Source organism: Ambystoma mexicanum, chromosome 10 (genome assembly GCF_040938575.1).
Source record: "Ambystoma mexicanum isolate Mex_15411 chromosome 10, UKY_AmexF1_1, whole genome shotgun sequence".
NCBI classification, from domain to species: Eukaryota; Metazoa; Chordata; class Amphibia; order Caudata; family Ambystomatidae; genus Ambystoma; species Ambystoma mexicanum.
The window spans coordinates 416,347,669-416,366,437 of record NC_090932.1 but is presented as its reverse complement, the minus strand read 5'-3'; the positions used below and the strand labels follow the sequence as shown (position 1 = coordinate 416,366,437).

Sequence of the window (18,769 nt, the reverse complement as noted above, 5' to 3'; positions counted from 1 at the left end):
CAAGACGAAACTGGCTGGCAGGGGGGGGGGGGGGGGGTAGTGCTGGATGTGGAATCGGCCTGGTCATGCTTGCTTGGACTATTCCCTACACCCCGGCATTTGAAACACATAAGCAAGATGAAGTACCTGGCCTATGTCTTGGCCAAACGTAGGATCGCCACGGGCTGGAAGGCGGCCCATAGACCCAGGGTGGAGTTGTGGTGGAAAGACCTCTTGAGATGGGCGGAAGCTGAATCCGTAGTCTGGTTTGAAGCGGTCACCAGGGGGGGGGCGAAGAAGAAGGAGGGCCCTTGTTGGCCTGGCGACAATTGGTGGCCTCGTTGGCAAACCCTCACCAGGGTGACAACGAGACAGAGGACCCGGTTGATGGCAGTCTAGGTAGTGTGCCACCCAGTGATGCTCCCGTAAATGATATGTGAGAACTGGCTCTAGTTTAAGGGGGGAGGGGGGAGTTGGGGAGTTTGAAAATGTGTTGAAATATGATGCTTTCTATGTTTTGAAACGGTTGTAGTGTGTTTGTTTGACCTTAAAATAAAAATATATTAAAAAAAAAAAACTATAGATAGAAGTGTAAATACAGTCCATCCAAAAAAAAATAAAAAATAATCCTGCTCCAATATATTCTGAAGCAAAAGATACCAAGCTTTCCCCAGGCTCCAAAGGCGAGACACATCTGAAAAAAAATGTACTGGAATTTGTTTAGAAACAATGAAAAATACACCTTCAAATTGTCCACTATCTACTGATAAGAGTCTGGAGTAGATTATGTAATCATTCAAAAGCATAAATTGAATCCAAGTTTCCATCTTAAATCGGAGACATCAGTATCCCCAGCGTGTTAGCGAGATTTATCATTTATATGCTTCATTCCCTCTCCTAGTGTTGGGGAGGAGCTAGCGCATTGGCTAGTGCCTTCCTGCACCCCTCAAGCACTTTACAATCAGGCAAATCTTCTAAGCACTAGCACTGAGAAGCTTTTTTCATGCAAATATAATCCCATACAGGCGTGGCCAGCCACTAAATGAAAATAGTATTAAATATAAAAGGTGCAAATAACCATTAGTTGAAAACACTTGCAAATGTTATTCTGTGTAGTTTAAAATCTCAAAGCACAGTAAACAGCAGAATCCTCTGTGCCAATAAGAATGCAGCCTGTGGTAAACATATACTACAAGCATTGCCTGGGGCCCGGCCAGCTCCAGCAGAAAGCATGAGGTAACTCAGCAGCTGTTCACGGTCCATCACAAGCCAATGGAGACTAAAAAAGATCCAATGCACGACAGAGTATTTACTATGGGAAAACAGTTTTTTTTGTAGAAATTACTGGACCAGATAATGGAGTGAAGTGTTAAGTATGGCGGGAAGATGGGTTTTATATACAACCGTTTATAACGTAGTAAATGATACTAAACAAGAGCTACAATATATTTCTGCAGATGCAGCATTATGTTATGTAGCTTGTCCCAAACGGAACCCAGCCATGCTAGAAGGAAGAACTGCAGCATCCCTTTTAAGAAAGAGCAACATTTTTGGAGGAGCTCTGCCGGTATCCAGGGACCAAGTTGAAGAGTATATAAAAGGTGCCTGCTTGCCATTAGTTTGGAGGAGCCAGCCAAGGAAGACAGAATGCTGGTCGGAATGACATTCCCCCAATCCTCATCTTTGTACAGATTCAAGTTTGTTATCTTTGCAAGATAGACTCATGGCCTTAATTCCCTGGAGGGGTGCATTTACTCTGGTGTGAGCATGATCAGGGAGTACCCCAATATATTTAAGGGGTACACGTATGGTCTACCTTTCACTAGTGTGACCCGCAACACTTTTTGCTGGACTTCTGGGCCTTTTTCTTTCTATTCTGAATGCGGGGAGCCTTTTCCCCTCATTCATTCTTATTTGCTCTGACTTTTGGAACTCTCTTCGCTGTATTTTACCTTCACTATGGAGTCTGCTTTCCTCCATATCTCTTTAAAAGCATCTCAACTTTTGCAGCACACATCACCTTATGTGCAGTGTTGCTGGGAAACCATTGGGTTCTCCTCAAGATTTTTCCTTATCCGTACTAACTCCAGTTAGTAAGGACAGAGTAATACTTGCTATCCTTCCTAAAGCTTTATACTAGGAGATATTAGCAAACACCATCTTATCCTACTATCCCCTTTCTCTGCTCATCTGACTTTTTAGTCACAGACAACCATATAGTTACAGCTGGTGGCAATGGACACGTTCTACCAACTGTTGTGCTATTTTCGTCGGTTATGCACAATAGGGTCACGTATGTTCTAACAAGACGGCTCCTTTCTTTTTTGCCATTTCCATGGTGGTTGTTGTTTGTTAACCCTTCTTCTACCATTCTGGGAGAGGGAGGTATGTGTGTTGTGTTGCCTTTGCTGAAAACCCTTGTGTGTCCCCGCCTATGCCCCAGTGTGTCTCAGCAGGCAGGAAGTGTGGGAGGAGTTATTCACTCCCCTACCCTTTGTCTGCCAGAGTGCCTGAATGGGACAAGTTCCCACTGAGGGGCTGGCTGTCCCGATTGGACAGCCACCCGGTCCATTATGTGACATGCTGAGAGAGTTTGCAGAGAAGTGTGTGAAAACCGAATAAAAAAGGAAAGGTTCCTGAGGTGAAAGGCAAGTCAACCACTGGAACAGAAGAACCAAAGCTGAAGACAAGAGACGCCTGCAAACCCTTCCAATCACTGAAGCAACCACTGCTGCCCTGACCCAGTTTTCTTCTCGACAGAGGAGCTCTGAAGAGGACAACTCCTTCCCTTTGGCTGGTGGGACCAGCCAGACCGGAGATCAACTACAAATTGAGCCATCTCCCAACTAGTGTGCCTTTCCAGAGGAGCAGACCACGAATACCGGGAGACCTCCGACCCATTTGCAGTGAAATATATTTGCGAGGCTGAATCCATGCAGAACTTTAGTGAGCTCCAGAGGCACGATCCAACTCATCCAAGTCCCCTCAGAATCAAAGATCGATTGGGCGAATACCGTCCTTTCTTGGTGCTGAGCAAAAGACAAAAGAAAACACGGAACGACCAAGGAGACAAAAGACATCCGTGTCAAGGGTCCTCTCGCGAGACTGCTGCTGAGACATCACATTCAAAGTCCTTCCTTTCATCACTAGACCTAGTAATCTGGAGACCAGGTCTGTCGCTGCTGTATAGAGGAGAATCCAGCTATGTTTAATTTTTTCTAACCCAAGGTACCGTGGGGGGTAAGGTATAGTGTGCGAAGAGGTGTCCAGGGTGTCCACGTGACCTCTGACCCAAGCTCGACAGCTTGTGTCCCATTAGAGAGTTCATTCACAGGGTCCTCTGAATGTGTGTTATATTCAAGTAATCTTATCAGAGACTGAAATATTCTGTGGAACTTTTGCTATTCTGCTACTTCGTAAAACTTTACCTCCATTCCTACCAACTTTTTTGTATAGTTAGGGATTGTGTCTCTAGACCATTAAGCTCTGCTGCTGTGTGCATGACCTTTTTCCTTCCTAAAGACTTGATCTTATGTGGTTTAGCTAACTAAATACAATTACTGTACATCTGTGAAGGCGAGCGTGTGGTAGTACCGATAATATGGAAGATTTATATCTGATACTCTTGGTGTTCTTGCCCCGGTCAGGAGGATCCGCTTGAAGCACAAAGCCAAGTGCAACTCTTGGAACGACTCAGACCTTGTCACCCTTAAACGAAAGTGCAGGGTGGCTGAGAGGGAATGGCATGCTTCCCGTACATCCTCTGACAAACTGGCATGCTGCCTGCTCCAGAGACAATACCAGCTCTCTGTCCGCACCAAGAAGCGGGGCCACATCCAAGCCTGCGTCTCTGCGGCATCTAACAACTCGGCCAAACTCTTTAAAATCTGCAAGCAGATGGCCAATCCTGGTGCAGTATCTACCTCTCCTGTCCCCTCCCAGGCCCTCTGCAAGGCCCCGGCTTCTCATTTCATCTTAAAAACCCAGAACACCCCGTCCTCTCTCTCGTCCTCTGCTCCTCCATCTACTGCCTCCTCTTCCTATGGCCCTTCCTCGGCCACCTCTCCTCCCTGCTTCTCTGCTTTTCCCCCGTTCTACTCAGATCAGGTTTCTACACAAGTCTGATCTGTGAAAGTCTTGTCAAAGCAGGTTCACCCCTGTTCCTCCAAAACCATCAAGGACCAAATCGATACCCTGGCTCCTGCTCTGGTTGATTTCTGCAACCACTACTTCGCCACCGGAGTCTTCCCCACCCCCCTGAAGCACTCCCTTGTGCATCCTCTTCTTAAGAAACCCTCTGCCGACCCTACCTGTCCAGCTAACTATCGTCCAAACTCCATCACTCCTTTCCTGGGCAAACTCCTGGAAAAGCTGACCATCTCCCAGCTCAATCTTCACTCTGAATCTGGTGGCGGTCTTCATGACCATCAGTATGGCTTCAGAGCTGCCAGAAGCATGGAAACTGCTCTCCTGAACATTTGTGAAGACCTGCTCTCCAACCACAATTCAACACCCCCTGTGTCATCATCTTACTTTATCTCTCTTTGACACAGTCAACCATTCCATCCTGCTCAACCGTCTCTGTGATACCCAGGTTATCACCGATCAGGCCCTGGCTTGGATGACATCCTTCCTCTCTGATCGACCCTCCAAGGTCCAACTTGGGTCCTTCCTCTCCCCCATCGCCATCTCTACCAGTGGTGTTCCCCAGGGGTCTAACCTCTCTCTCTGGCTGTTCAACCAATACCTGGAACTTCTTGCCCACTGCATAGCCACTCTCTGCCACAACTTTCAGTGCTATGCGTATGACACTCAGCTCATTTTCAAGCTCCCTTCAGCCACCTCTTCTCATCTCTGGCTGTCAGCCATCCAGGAGTAGTGTGCCGCCAATGATATCTGCCTTAATGCCAGTAAGACAGAGATTCTCCTCATCGGCACACCTGCACCCTCCTTTGGCCAGCCTCCCTTGGTCCTCTTCCTGCTCCCACCTGAGAGGCTAAAAACCTAGGGGTCATCTTCGACTCCACACTTTCCTTCTCTCCCCACATCTGACATCTCCAAGAAGTCACACCACCAGCTGCACCTCCTCAGATGTATTCTCCTTTCCTCGCCTTCCCCCAGAAGCTCACTGTCTGCAGAGCCCTGGTTCTCTCTAGGCTGGACTACTGCAACAGCCTCTTTCTAAATCTGCCTGCCTCCACTCTCCGCCCTCGCCAACTCATCCAGAACAAGACTGCGAGACTTGTCCTTGGCCTCAAGCATAGGGATCGCATCTCTCTGGGACTGAAATTCCTGCACTGGCTGCCAGTGGCTGCGAGGATTAAGATCAAAACCCTCTGCATTGTCCACAAGCCTTCTGGGGGCTGGGACCCCAATACCTTCACCTCTCACTTCCTAAATATCTTCCTTCTCGAGCTCTTTGCACCTCTGCCTCCAACTCCCTCAGGGTTAGTCGCTTCTCCAAGCAGTGAGTTGGTGGTGGATCTCTTTCTCCTCCCTGCCTCTCTGAAACTTGAGGAGAACCATTTCCGGTTCTGGAAGCACCTCAAAACCTTCCTCTGATTCTGCTTTCTCTCCTCCTCTCCCCTGCTGATCTCCCAGCTGAATCCGAAACCGCACTGGTTTTCCTGGCCACCCTCTGATCTCGGGCCCAGGGGCCCCCACTGGTCGCACACCTGCACAGCCCCCCTCGAAGCCCCTGCACCCGGGGACTGTTCTGCATCCCTACAGCCCCTACTAGCACTTGAAACCTGATGTCTGCACTTACCCTTGCACTTGCCACCTGCTGGCTGCACTTTTATTTATTCTATTTATTTTCTATATTTATTTCACTGTCATCCTATGTACTGCACTGCCCCCTCCTCTTTACCCCTACACTTTTCCCCTTCCACCCTCCCCTGCACTTGCACGATTTCAATGTCACCTGGCCTAGTAGGATCGCTGTGTCTGTCTTCCCTCCGTTTCCCATCCGTTTCCCCTCCCTTGCCTGGTCGCGCCTTGAAACACTTGTGTGTAGGCGCGTTATAAATGCCATATCATATCATTAGTGTCAAACTAACAATTGCAACCACAAGCAACTACTATTGAAGTAATCACCTTTGAAAACTATTGAGAATTCCTATGTGTGTTGGTTAATGAAATAAATCTACCTTCCTTGTGTAAATAATAATGTATAACTTTTAAAGTAATTATTTCTTTGGACTATTGTATTTACTGGGTTCAGTGTACTTACCTACAGCTCACATCTTCCTCCTATGATAAGCCTGGCTGCTCTGCCATTCTGCCTAGATCATTTGTGTAGTAGAGACTTATACTAAGAGTTGGGGACCTGTATGCTAAGGGATCGTTTTATGAAGTTTTACCTCAAGTGGACTTTAGCTTGTCACTGTGTTGGGGGAGATTTCCTATTCTGGCGCTACTTACACTGCTCAGTGAAAATATTGTGGTGCTAGGCCTTTTGGGGTGGATCAGCACATACTGCCTGAAATCTATTGCAGTCGGTAACCTAACTTCTACATGCGAGCCACTTCCTTAAAGCAACGATAAGGCGTAATTAGGGTGCATCACTACCCCAACATTGAGGGAAGCTTCAATGACCATCTGTGTGTCGACGAGTGACAAGACACAAGATACTCGAATGAGGGCATGTGCCTCAAAATTGTTTGGAGGAGGGCACTAGGGTCTAGTGCCTTAGGGAGGATACAGACCCTTAATGAAAACTAGCTACCTGGGTGTTAGGAGAGGTGGGTGGCATGGAACCTTCAATGGAAGCTCAAGAGGAGGAAGCGGCCAGCGTCATTAAGCCAAGATCACTCTGCTGCTGTGTTTTGAGTTGCATCAGCACAATTTCTTTTTCAGAGGCCGTGCTAAATGTTGAAAGTTTTGAAAGAGTACCAATTACTAGTGTGTATCCAGTAACATAAAAGGCATTATCAGAAAGCCATCCTTCGTTAATACCTTCTGTCTAGATTAAGTCTAACTTCAACCGAAAAAGATAAAGCAACTTTTTCAATCATGATTTACTCTTTGCGAATAAAATTACATTTCAAAAGTAGCTTCTGAATGTATACGGGAATAATACATTCAAATGGAGTCTCTTGTGTGTTTCAACTGCTGAGCAAAGGAGAAAAAAGCTGCAAGATGCTCCAATTGTAGGCATCTGTCCCAAAAAGGCACAGCACATCCATAGAAGTTTGTCGTGGGACTAATATTGGCGGGGTCTCACAGGACTCACTGTTCAGCTGCAGAAATTGATTAAACTCCAAGAGCGTCTCTCTGTGACTCTTCTCTAGTAGGAGTTGTATTCTTTTGAACAAATATAAAAGTCGGCATTTCATACAGAGATCCGTTTATTTTAGTGTGCTGTACGTTCACGCCCTAGTTACAAGCACCATCATCATGGCCCTGTTATTGCTTCTATGATCCTTATATTCCGGTCTAGAGCTCTCTGAAGCAGGGACTCAAGTCCTGACAATACAAATATAAAACCTAAAATGAATAAAACAAACTGACAACACAAGAGTATAGTTCTTGCACATACTGGTTTTGGTGCTAATGAATGGAAATCCATGAATGCCCCCACCTAGGTAGAGACCGTAGGAAGGCTGCGCACACAACCACCAGCATTGTTAATGTGTGTAGCGTCCCTGGAATCCTTCGGCCCTCCTACATACCTCAGAATCCTACTGCCGCCATTCTGCTCTTCTGTGTGCAGTCTGATGCATTACAAAATTCAGAACTCGAATATAACATTGTATTAAATCTCTTTTTGGTTCTAAATAAAAGCCTAGGAGCTAAAATGACCTACCGTCAGTAAGTGATGCAAAAAGAGTCACCCATGAACAAAGTCATCTATAGTAACGACACGACTTTTACTATGTCTGCAAGCAACCCCATGCCTCCTGCTCTACACATCAATATTTTTGACTCACACGGTAGGGCTGAAGTGGCCAAACAGAAAAACAACACCCCAACTTCAGAGTTTGTGTGCACTTTGTTAGTTTTATGTGTTTAATTGCTAAAGTAGTTCTATCGAAGTCAACTAAAAAGACTGCCAGACCAGAATGCGTACATTTGAACATTTACTGTATTCTTGTGTCTGCAGTATTTTAATAAGCATTGAGAAAATAGAAAAAGCTTTTTGAGCCAGATCACACATGCCAAATTGCCACCCCGTAGCAAATCAGAGCCACGTGAGCAAAGTAGCAGCATTGTTGGTATGGGCAATTACAGGGCAATTTTTTTTTTTATGAACACAGCTTCTTCAAGCCAAGACAGTTCCCAAGGATGCACACCACTGCGTAACCGTTTCACCCTTATTATGGATCATCATTGCAGTTTAGGACTTGACATGTGTAGCAAACGACAGTAAAGTTACTTTAAAAAAAAAAAGGCTTAAAACAAATATGCACAACCACCCACCTGAAATGTGAGAAAATGTAGACCAAGCACGTAGTGCTACCCAGTATGCATTACTGGAAGTTCACCACCCGTTCAGAGCCACATGCAAGCCAAAGCCAATAGAAATGTAATGGTGGCAGGCTATGAGGGCCGAGGTCCTTGGTGCTCAGATTCCGTTCGGTAAGGGATACCCCTAACTCATGAATGAACTAGTGCGGTCCACTGATCACTGAATAAACATGTTACAGTACTCACAACATGTGCTGGTACAGCTTCTATATGCCAATATGCATCCACAGCCACCATTAACTGAGGTATACCCACATAAATGTAGGCAGAGGCATGTACAAAATGCATTGCCTCCAGAATTCATGAATCTTCAATTAATAGAAAGGGACACAGCTCCCCCCCCCCCCCCTCTCCCCCCAGAATGCCCTCCACTCATACCCAAATAGGACAATGTGCCCCAGAACTCAATCTGCATAATAAAGCATTGGTGCTCCAACCTCAGCGATGCTTGCAAACCACCGTCCAAGTGCTTCCTTGTGTAGCACATCCTGAGAGTCTGGGTTGCCTGAACAGCCAGCATTTCCCCTGTTTCGGTGTCAGTCTGAAGCTGCTTGTTATTTGTACCAAGCAGATCTTCTTCCCCCAGATACAATGATACTGGCTAACAGCTAAAGCCCTCCGTTACATAAAAAAAAGAAGAAAAAAAAAACATTCCTGCCTGTTCACAGCCTTTACTTTGCTTCAGTTCAGGCCGATTTTTCCACACGCTTCGGGCGAGGGCTGTACAACCACTAACCTGGAGGCGAAGAAACACATACAGCGCAAACGGAAAGCCAAACCTCTTAAATGCTAACATGGACCAGGAGTCAAGCCTCAGGAAGGGGATGTAGGCGGACTCAAGGTACAATTACAAGCATCCATAGAAAATAGAACCTAACACACTGATACTGAAAAATATACACATAAACGTCTTAGATAAGTCTAGTAACAAATGCACAGTATACATATTGTATAAAAACAGTAAAATAAGACAGTCCACATCCCTGTAGTAAAACGTAAGTTCACTTTTTAAGGGTAAGTACCCAACATATAGTGACAAGGGTATGGAGAAAAGGGAACCAGACATTAAACCATACAACTAATATACCTGGTGACTACAAAACAAGTACAATATTACAATAGACATAACAGACTAATCGGTAGATTATAGGCGATAGGCACACAACATACAGAGACATGGATGGGAAAGAAAAGGGAACCAGAAATTAAACCATAGTTAAAATAGTCATTCAGAATCCCTAGTGCCAACAACAACAAAGTCACATTAGTTTAAGACATCTGGGACATAGGACTTGGTCAGGTAGTGGCCGGAGGGGAGGGGTAATTCAAAAACAGTGCGAGAGCATAAAAAGACGAGCTGTATGCAGGCATCACACTTCAGGGAAAATAGTCACCAAAAATAGTTACATTGTAAATATGCACTGTAGATGTGTAGTGCACGGGCTAATAAAAATCACAAGTATAGCTAAAAATCTGTCTCTGACCTAAAGCTCATTGGCCCAAAGGTATGGATGCAGGAAAAATGTTGAGAGAACGCCAGCCAAAGTCCTTTTAGAACAGTTTGAGGCAAGTAGGAAGCTCCCATACAAAATATACAGGAAAAAGTAAATGGGCAACCTGCGTGTAGGGGAAAAGGTATGCAAATGCCAGGTCTGCAACAGGTGCAGATGTGGTGGCAAACAACCTCAGGGGGGCCCAGAGGAGAGCCAAACGAAAAGATCCAGAGGTTTGTTAGAGAACCAAAGGGGATGCAGCATTGCAGGAAAAGAACAAATGGAAACCAATATGTGGTTGAGACCCACACGGAAATATTCTTCATCTTGAACCATCAGGACCCCAGAGGGAGTATCTCGAACAACCCAAGAATCAGAGGTAGGCACACAGTGTTTTCTTCCATAAGGTTGGTTTCCTGAAGCCTAAACAACACTATGGCCCTCATTACAACTCAGGCGTTAAGGGTTAACGCCACCGTTAACCCTTAACGCCCGATTCCCACCTTAACGCCTGCTTTTTGCAGGCGTTAAGTTCCATGGTGCTAAGGCACCTTGGTGCTAATTACGGCACCGTAATTTACGGTGCCGTAATTAGCGCCTTCCCCACTCCCATTATGCCCTATGGGGCAAAAATGGGAATGGGGAAGGGAAAATGGGGATTTACCGCCCCACTCACCTTGTAATGGGGCGGTAAATCCGCCATCCACCATGGTGTAAACGTAGTTTACACCATGGTGGTAAAGTTGGTGCACTTAGCACCTCAGTTGTAATGAGGGCCTATGTATGAGGCTTCTTTTCTACTTGCGGTGTTACAGGTTCTGGTTCATACGGATGCAATGAATGAGCATGTGGAATTCTTCTAGCGGAAGAAAACAGTCTTATGCCGATTTGGGTTTCAAATGTCACAGCGAGCATTAACTGACGCTTTCTTGAAGGACATCTTCTGAGAACAATTAAGCCAGGTGTCTTTGGGAAATATATTAGAGCGAGCACTTAAATATTACACAAACCCAATATTTATATTGATAGATCACAGAAACTAAACATCTACGTTCATTACAAAGAAAACAAGCAAAGCCAAATTATTGAACAGGTTCTAAACATTAAATATGCGTGCATCTCCATCTCGTCCTCCAGCCCAGAGACCATACCTGTAATAAACACCAATGTGCCCTTCTTCGATCTTGTGCACTGCAGAAAACAGAGCGGCTGAAATCAGAGCCACGGCTAAGGCCGCAATGGCACCAAGCTGAGCCATCTCCAACAACCTGCCATGTAACATAAGAGAAGACGGATTACAATGCATAGTTCCAATAAAGAACAACTCACGTTAACATGTTACAATGATACAGTATTTGTCATGGGACAAAGCATTCTGTCTGCAACTCCAGTAGATGAACTTGTAGTTTAGCTGTGCCGCGGTGTCATGTTGTAAACAAGAAATGTTGCTAGTGCTAAAACTTAAAGACGTATTTTGTACAATAATACTGCAATGTAACCAATACACTGCAAGAAAGTGCCATTGCTAAAAGGAAAAATGTGCATGGTACATTTTAAACTTAATCAAATATCCCCAAACCATGGGAACTTAATGCATTGAACAAAAGCATTATATTCTCACAATTACATGGATGAAATCCCCCAGCAGGCCTTAAATTTTAAGAGCATGTGTAAAAGAGGGCCATAAGCGCCAATTGGTAAATGTTAGTTAAGTCTCTACTGAGTAGCATTGGCCTCAAAGTTTGACAAAATTAGACTTTAAATGGCACGAAAGTGTAATTTTGAAGAAAAAACAAAAAGACACCGGACTAAATGGTTAGAAAGCAGATAGTTCAAACTGCTTCATCAGAGCTATAGTCTAATAAAGCAGTCAGATTACATTGACGACTTGGGAAAAGAACAACCAGATCAATACATAGTCATGGTGAATAGCATAAATGGACTAAATGTATTTCTCGCAGCTGAAAGTGTACATATCCAAATATGCAGTTTGTGGACCACCCACAACCTCACACTCCGGTTACAGCAAATATTTGAAAAGGGTACGGAATGTCAGATATACATAAAGATGCACCATGTGCCAAAAGCCACAAATGGGCATTGGTATAGGCAGAAGACGCACATCAAACATTGCGGGCTCAGGAGAATGGAGGCTTGTTCCAAGCCTTATCAGAGACTGAAAGACCACACTTAACTGCAGGTTGGGTAAAGGGGTCCCACTTTGTATTAGGAGCCCCCTAGATAGGGTCCCACATGGATTTGAAAAGATAGTGCAACCACGGCAGCAGATGACTGACCACTGTTCACTTTGTTTTGCAGACAATCAAAGCTCCATCTTTTGCTCAACACCTAATGTGTTGACTGATGCATATACCTGTCTCATCAGTCCAACTGATGAGCAGCACTAAATGCACAATTCATAAACGGAAGGCTTGCTCAACTTCCAAAAACTCAAGCACCAAGTTTAGACTACAATCTATAAAAGGTGCACCAACCCCTAGCAAATGGGAAGATCAGCAGAGTAAGAAATTGTGGGCACAGAGACCGGCCACCCGACAAAGTTGCTCCCCAACCAAATGCAGTCTGTGGGTTTGTATCCCTCAAACCCCACTGTAGACAACCAATTGCAGAGAGACAGTGGATGATACTTGGAATTTATAATGCAGTACTGTCCGGCAGTACCCGTTCTTGTATGAACTGAGGTGTCGGAGCTATAGATGACACTAGAATGTCCAAGCGGGCCAAGGCACAGCCTGGGGAGGTGCCCACCAGAGTAAGCGCAGAAGCGTCAGCAACCCAGGACAACTTCAATTAGGAGAGGAAGACTTGGAGAGGAACTTGTGGGCATAGCCTTCAGAGGAGCTTGCTACTTATAAATTGCTGACCTGTCCGTTCTGGATAGTCCAGCAAATTGATACCACCAACAGTATTTTGAAGCGGTCAATTCTACCCCTGCAAGTGCAGTCACTTCTACCCCTGCAAGTAAATGTGGACAGCACCCCAGATGGCAGCAATCAGGCCACTAATGGCAAAGCAGGAACTGCCTACACTTCTCTCTGGATTGGCAGGCATAAGGTTTATGGCTGTCTCCAACCGTTCCAGGCAAGGTTGTCCTGGGGAGCAAGGAAAACATTGACCCCAAGATTCAAATTGACAGCATTCTACGTTCCGAGTTTTTTCCCCCATTTATTCATATTTGCTTTCCAATGATCCATCTGGCATCGTATGAAAGATGCACAATGAAAAAAACGTAATTTCCCGAGCTTTATTTTGGAATGGTTTAGCAAAGACTTATGGGATTGTTCTTGTAAACGATGTGCTGGTGCTTCAAATGTAATGTAATAGGTGGGAAGGGGGGTCCCTAAAATATAGTAGATTTAGAATTTGTTTTGCCTACTTCATTATATTAGCAAGCCAACCTTGCAGCCTAAACACGTTTGGAATATCCGACCATGCACATTCAGTATCCCTTGTGCGCAAATTAGAAAGCTTGCCCTTCATATGCTAGCATTCAAGAAAGGAGACTTCAGGCTAATTTAACGATGCAAACTTATAGTCGATCCAAATTCTAACAAGCAAAATAAGCGCCCCAACCTATACATCGTGGAAGCCTGGGTTTGATGCCAGATTTCCTATGTCATCAGTTTGCAATTGGGCAGTATACACTGGAGGCAGTAAACACTGGACCACTCGTTTTTATTTAGCACGAAATTGTCATAGTGGTCACTATTTTATGCACACCCAATGTAGTTTTAAGGGAACTGGGCAACAAATTGATACAGTGATTTGTGCAGTATCACAACGATTTTGGTGATGTGAGGAAACTGGGATAGGAATCATGTCTCCAGGTTCCAAATTCTACTTCTCCTACAAATTCAGTTTCTTATTAAAAGAAATCGACAGAGGAAGTAACTAACCTCCATAGCATCACCTCCCACCTAACTATATGTATCGGGCACCATATCAAAACACCTGTATATATTTCTTGAGGTTTTCGTGCGCATGCAGAATTCACAAATGAAGAGAGATGTGTGGCAAGTGGTTTACAAATACAATGTTTACACCCTGCAGCCGATTCACAAGTGGAAGCAACTATCCTCAGGTGTATGCTTTGCGATATGCGTTAAGAATTTGGCTAGCTCTCCCCATAAGTTTGCAGCACCAATATTCGGAGGTGGGTGGAAGGACTGGAGGGAAGATGCCGTGCTTAACAGCTGCAAAAGTAGTTCAAATCTGTCATTATGCCCCTGGTTACACCAGTGTCACTGCAAACATTCCTAAAAAGACTGCCACTTCTCTGATTTACAAAGTGCCTTTGAGCCTTCAGGAAACACAGAAAAGGGGTGCTGCAATCCAAGCAGCCTTACAGAGAAGGGGTGCATCGGTCCCTTTAACTACCTAAAAATGGGCAAATACGCACCAAAAAATACAAAATAGGGAGTACAAATACTCCCAACAAAAAAAAAATAGGAAGAAGCCATGTAGAATAGCGCCCACAGCTTTCACCCCCACAGCCCCATAGATCTGTTTGGACCAGTAGTGCCAGGAACAAACTATTATTTTAACTGTCTGATTGGAAAACGTAAACATCCATCTTTTAAAATGCCTGAATAACTAGGTGCAAACAAATATTACAAAGACATTTCTATTTTTCAGTTAAATATTTTTAGTTGCTTCTAAAATTACTCACTGGCAATTGGGCTTACATTTTTTCCTCCCTAAAAAGTAATTTTACTCCCAAATTTAAAAATAGGGAGTAAAAAGCTCCCACTTCCAAATCTTATCTGGAGCACTGAATCCAATAAATAACTAGCTTATACAGGAAAGACTTGTGCAGTGGACGTTAACGACACTTCACAGGTAACCCATTTTAACTCTTCTACACAAATGGAGCTTTGCAAGGTGAATACCCTTGCAGCGCCTGCCCTGCATTCAGGGACGTCATTTAGGCGTCGCCAGAGGTCTCTGAGGTCTCCCTTGCAACCTTTAAAAAAAAAAAAAAAGTTGTTTTTGTTGTAATGCTAATGTGGCTCTTTACTTCTGGAATGGCTGGCTTTCTTGTTCAGGCCCCTTAAAAAAAAAAAAATAAGAACAGGAGTGCCACAAATCTAACTTTTAGCACTGACCCTAAATAAGAAAGAATAGGAATACCAAATCATGTGTCTTTCTGGAATTGTATACAATAATTGCTAAGCTCATTAAAGGGTTATTTCAGGCACACTTCAGGGGGTGAGTCACTGATTTAGTCTGTTCTTAAACGCCTAAACTCAGCCTTTCATCCTTCTGAGGTTGATAAATGAGTACCAACACAGAAAGCGTTTAGGCACCATTATCATTTGGTCATGGACGTCTGTTTGCATTCACAGTAATTTGTTAATATGGGCCTATACACACACTGATCTTAACGATACATATGGCGATCCATTCTTTTATGAAATGTACATCACATTATAGTGATATCGTAACCATAGGTTTCGTAGTGTACAATGCTATGTGATGCCACTTCCTGTTTTGCCAACGGGTGAAAGGTCGTGTTCCAACTCTTCCTGCTAAATCACTTCGGGGGTGGGGTCAAATGACAACTTCCTGTGATGTCACGGGGGTCAAGGGTCATGTGATGTCACTTCCACTACCCCTCGCATTTTCATGAAATGACGTCCCTGCCTGCATTACTCGCTGTCACTAAAGTCGCTGTCTGGCCATAAATGGACATGCAAATGTCAGGGCGTGGATGCCATTACCTGCATTTTTTATTCACAGAATACGCTGCTTTTAAAACAAGGGGTGTTCTTCTATGGAACAACACTTGTTCAGGTTTGCTTGCACCTCAGAATCGGACCCTTAGTATAGGGAACTCTAAACACTCTGGTACTCCACACCACCAGAAACAATCAGTAAGCAACAGCATAAGTAATGTGGCCTCACATCTGCTCTATTGCTACATATTCAGAACTTCAAGGGGATGCAATGGTCTTATGTAAGGAACTGTCTACTAGGAGTAGAAAGGAGGCAGAAGTGACTGATGGCCAAAATTCGATGCCCTGGAAGAAAGCAATATTCATTTCCAAAAGATTTAATGAAAGAAAAAAAAATATCAATTAAAAGAAACTTTAACAAACGCACAGATCATTACGTTAAATAAAAATGCCACCCTGAACGAAGTGTGAAAAAAGTGAGACAATGACAGTTTGTAAATGTAATGGTTAACGCGAGAAAAGCTTCGTGAAAGCGACACAGGCAAACTTTGTACCCGGCAATAAAAGAGGTTTAGGTATTAAAAGAAGAAGAGGTTAACTTTGAAGCCCTAACGTCTATTCAGAGACAACTGATTCCAGTTACACATTCTTCAATCAAGAATAGACGGGGAGGGGTGGGCAAAAAAATATATCAGTGGAAATAGAAAATGCAAGCACAGGACGGCGCCAGCAAGACAAGCCCTCATTTGCATGCAATGCTCACCTAAAACAACTAAACACGAATTTGCAATACCATACGATTAGGCTCCATACAGACGCGCGAATGCACTTTGAAAATAGCAAATCATTCAACAAAGATATGAGCACGTCGGATAATTGAAAATATTAAATCCGTCAACACACGGAACACCAGCAACGGCAAGCTCCATTTGCCAGCAATTCAGAAAAATCTTGATTATTTTAAAACTTAAATGTACAATCTCCTGTACCAACTACTATTTGCTATTAAATCGCTCTAGTAATGAAGTCCAAATGCGTGCTTGCTCTGGTAATGATTAAAGGATATACATGCCCTCGATGGAGTTGCTAAAAGTTCCCCTGCCCTAGAAAGTGAGACACGCGGCGGCCGGAGACATGATGTGATTATTCTCTAATTAAAAAAGGTGCACTTTGCTGCAACTGCAATGAAACGACCACTTCGGCTTCTTACAACCCTTACCCTCTCTCGCTAGCCTCTTCCCACTTGACAGCCGCAGCATGCAAGATCTTTCTCCGTCTGTCTTCTCTTTCTACTGCACAGCCCTTCCAATTCCTCAAGTCGCTGGACAAAAACGTCACTAAAAGCGCCAAGTCTTCGTTCCTCTGTCTGGATTGTTGCCCTCGATTGAGTCCTAGGTAGCGACTAGTTCCCATCCGAGAAACGGACCATAGCAACAGCCCGCCCACTCTTCTTCACGTGACCTCCATGTCATTAGTGTGATTTCCGGAGCAATTTCAGTCAGCTGGGCTGAGCGGAAATCGAGACTGAGCGGAATGGTTGATACTAGTTCCCATCCGAGAAACGGACCATCGGTTGTTAGGGCCATTTCTCAGATGGGAAATAGCTGCTTCAGTGTGAGTGAGCTAGTTCCCATTAGAGAAATGGCCCTTTTTTGCCCCCTAGTGGCTAAGTCCTGCATAATAATGGGAACTAGCCCACTCACACAGAGAAGGCTAGTTCCCATTAGAGAAATGGCCCTTTTTGCTCCCCTAGTGGCCAAGTCCTGCATAATAATGGGAACTAGCCCACTCACACAAAGAAGGCTAGTTCCCATTAGAGAAATGGCCCTTTTGCCCCTAGTGGCCAAGTCCTGCATAATAATGGGAACTAGCCTACTCAAACTGAGAAGGCTAGTTCCCATTAGAGAAATGGCCCTTTTTGCTCCCCTAGTGGCCAAGTCCTGCATACTAATGCGAACTAGCCTACTCACACTGAGAAGGCTAGTTCCCATTAGAGAAATGGCCCTTTTTGCCCCTAGTGGCCAAGTTCTGCATAATAATGGGAACAAGCCCACTCACACAGAGAAAGCTAGTTCTCATTAGACAAATGGCCCTTTTTGCTCCCCTAGTGGCCAAGTCCTGCACCGAAATGTGTTTTATAACAAAGGAATGAACCGCTCGTGCCCTCTCATACAACGCCTTGCCTGTACCTTCTCGCTCGTGCAAAGTGGTGCTGAGCAGCCCACGTGGTGCAGAGCAGGTGGTAATGGCAAACCTGCCCTTCTACTGCTCCTTGACCTCTCTGCAGCGTTCGATCTTGTCGACCACAATACCCTGTGTCACCACCTAGCCACACAAGCCAACTTCTCCCCTAAAGCCTGCCAATGGATCACCTCCTTTCTCAAAGATAGGGCCATGAAAGTCTTTTCTGAAGTTGCTGCTGCCACCCCCAGCCTCCTCACCTGTGGTGTCCCCCAGGGTTCCTGTATCGCACCTACTCTCTACAACCTCTTCACGAGGCCACTGTTTAGCATCTTGGACTCCCTGGGTATCTCATATACCAACTATGCGGACGATACGCAGGTACTCATCCCACTCACGGGCGACTACCTAGCGGACTCCAACACCCTCTCCTCTATCTACTCTACCATCCAATCCTGGATTGCGGAGAATTGGCTTTGCCTCAATGGTGAAAAAACCGAACTCCTCCTTACTGGCTCACCTTTCACCCTCGACAATCTTGGAGAACAGTATGCCTCCTTCACCATTGATAATATTCCAATTAAACTCTCTAACCATGTTAAGACACTCGGAGTCTACCTTGACTCCGACCTGTCGATGGACAGACAGGTCAATGCCATCGCCGCCTCATCAGCCTACTACACCAAAGTCATCAACGCAACAAGGCCTTTCCTGGCCCGTCAAAGCAGCCTCACGATTGCCAGGGCCATCATCGGGTCAAGACTTGACTACTGTAATGCCCTTCTCGTCGGGACCTCCAACAAAAACATCGCCAAACTTCAGCTAGCCCAGAACAATGCTCTAAGGGCAGCCACCGGCACCGCAAGGAGAGACCACATCTCCGAAATCAGAAGGCAAGTGCATTGGCTCCCTGTTAAAGAAAGAATTGTCTTTAAAACTCTTGCCATTACC

General features: G+C 44.8%; 1 protein-coding gene across 1 annotated transcript in view; it reads right to left on the bottom strand.

Annotated features, from left to right (window-relative positions):
* The window catches only part of ERLIN2 (ER lipid raft associated 2), a 574,625-nt gene extending 557,569 nt beyond the window's left edge, over positions 1 to 17,056 (bottom strand). The window contains exons 1-2 of the mRNA XM_069617980.1: positions 16,857 to 17,056; positions 11,093 to 11,209 (exon numbers count right to left, since the gene is read on the bottom strand). Of these exons, the coding sequence (XP_069474081.1) occupies positions 11,093 to 11,209; positions 16,857 to 17,050 (311 nt within the window). The 5' untranslated portion in view covers positions 17,051 to 17,056. The remainder of the gene's footprint in view (positions 1 to 11,092; positions 11,210 to 16,856) is intronic.
* Positions 17,057 to 18,769: the final 1,713 nt, after the last annotated feature.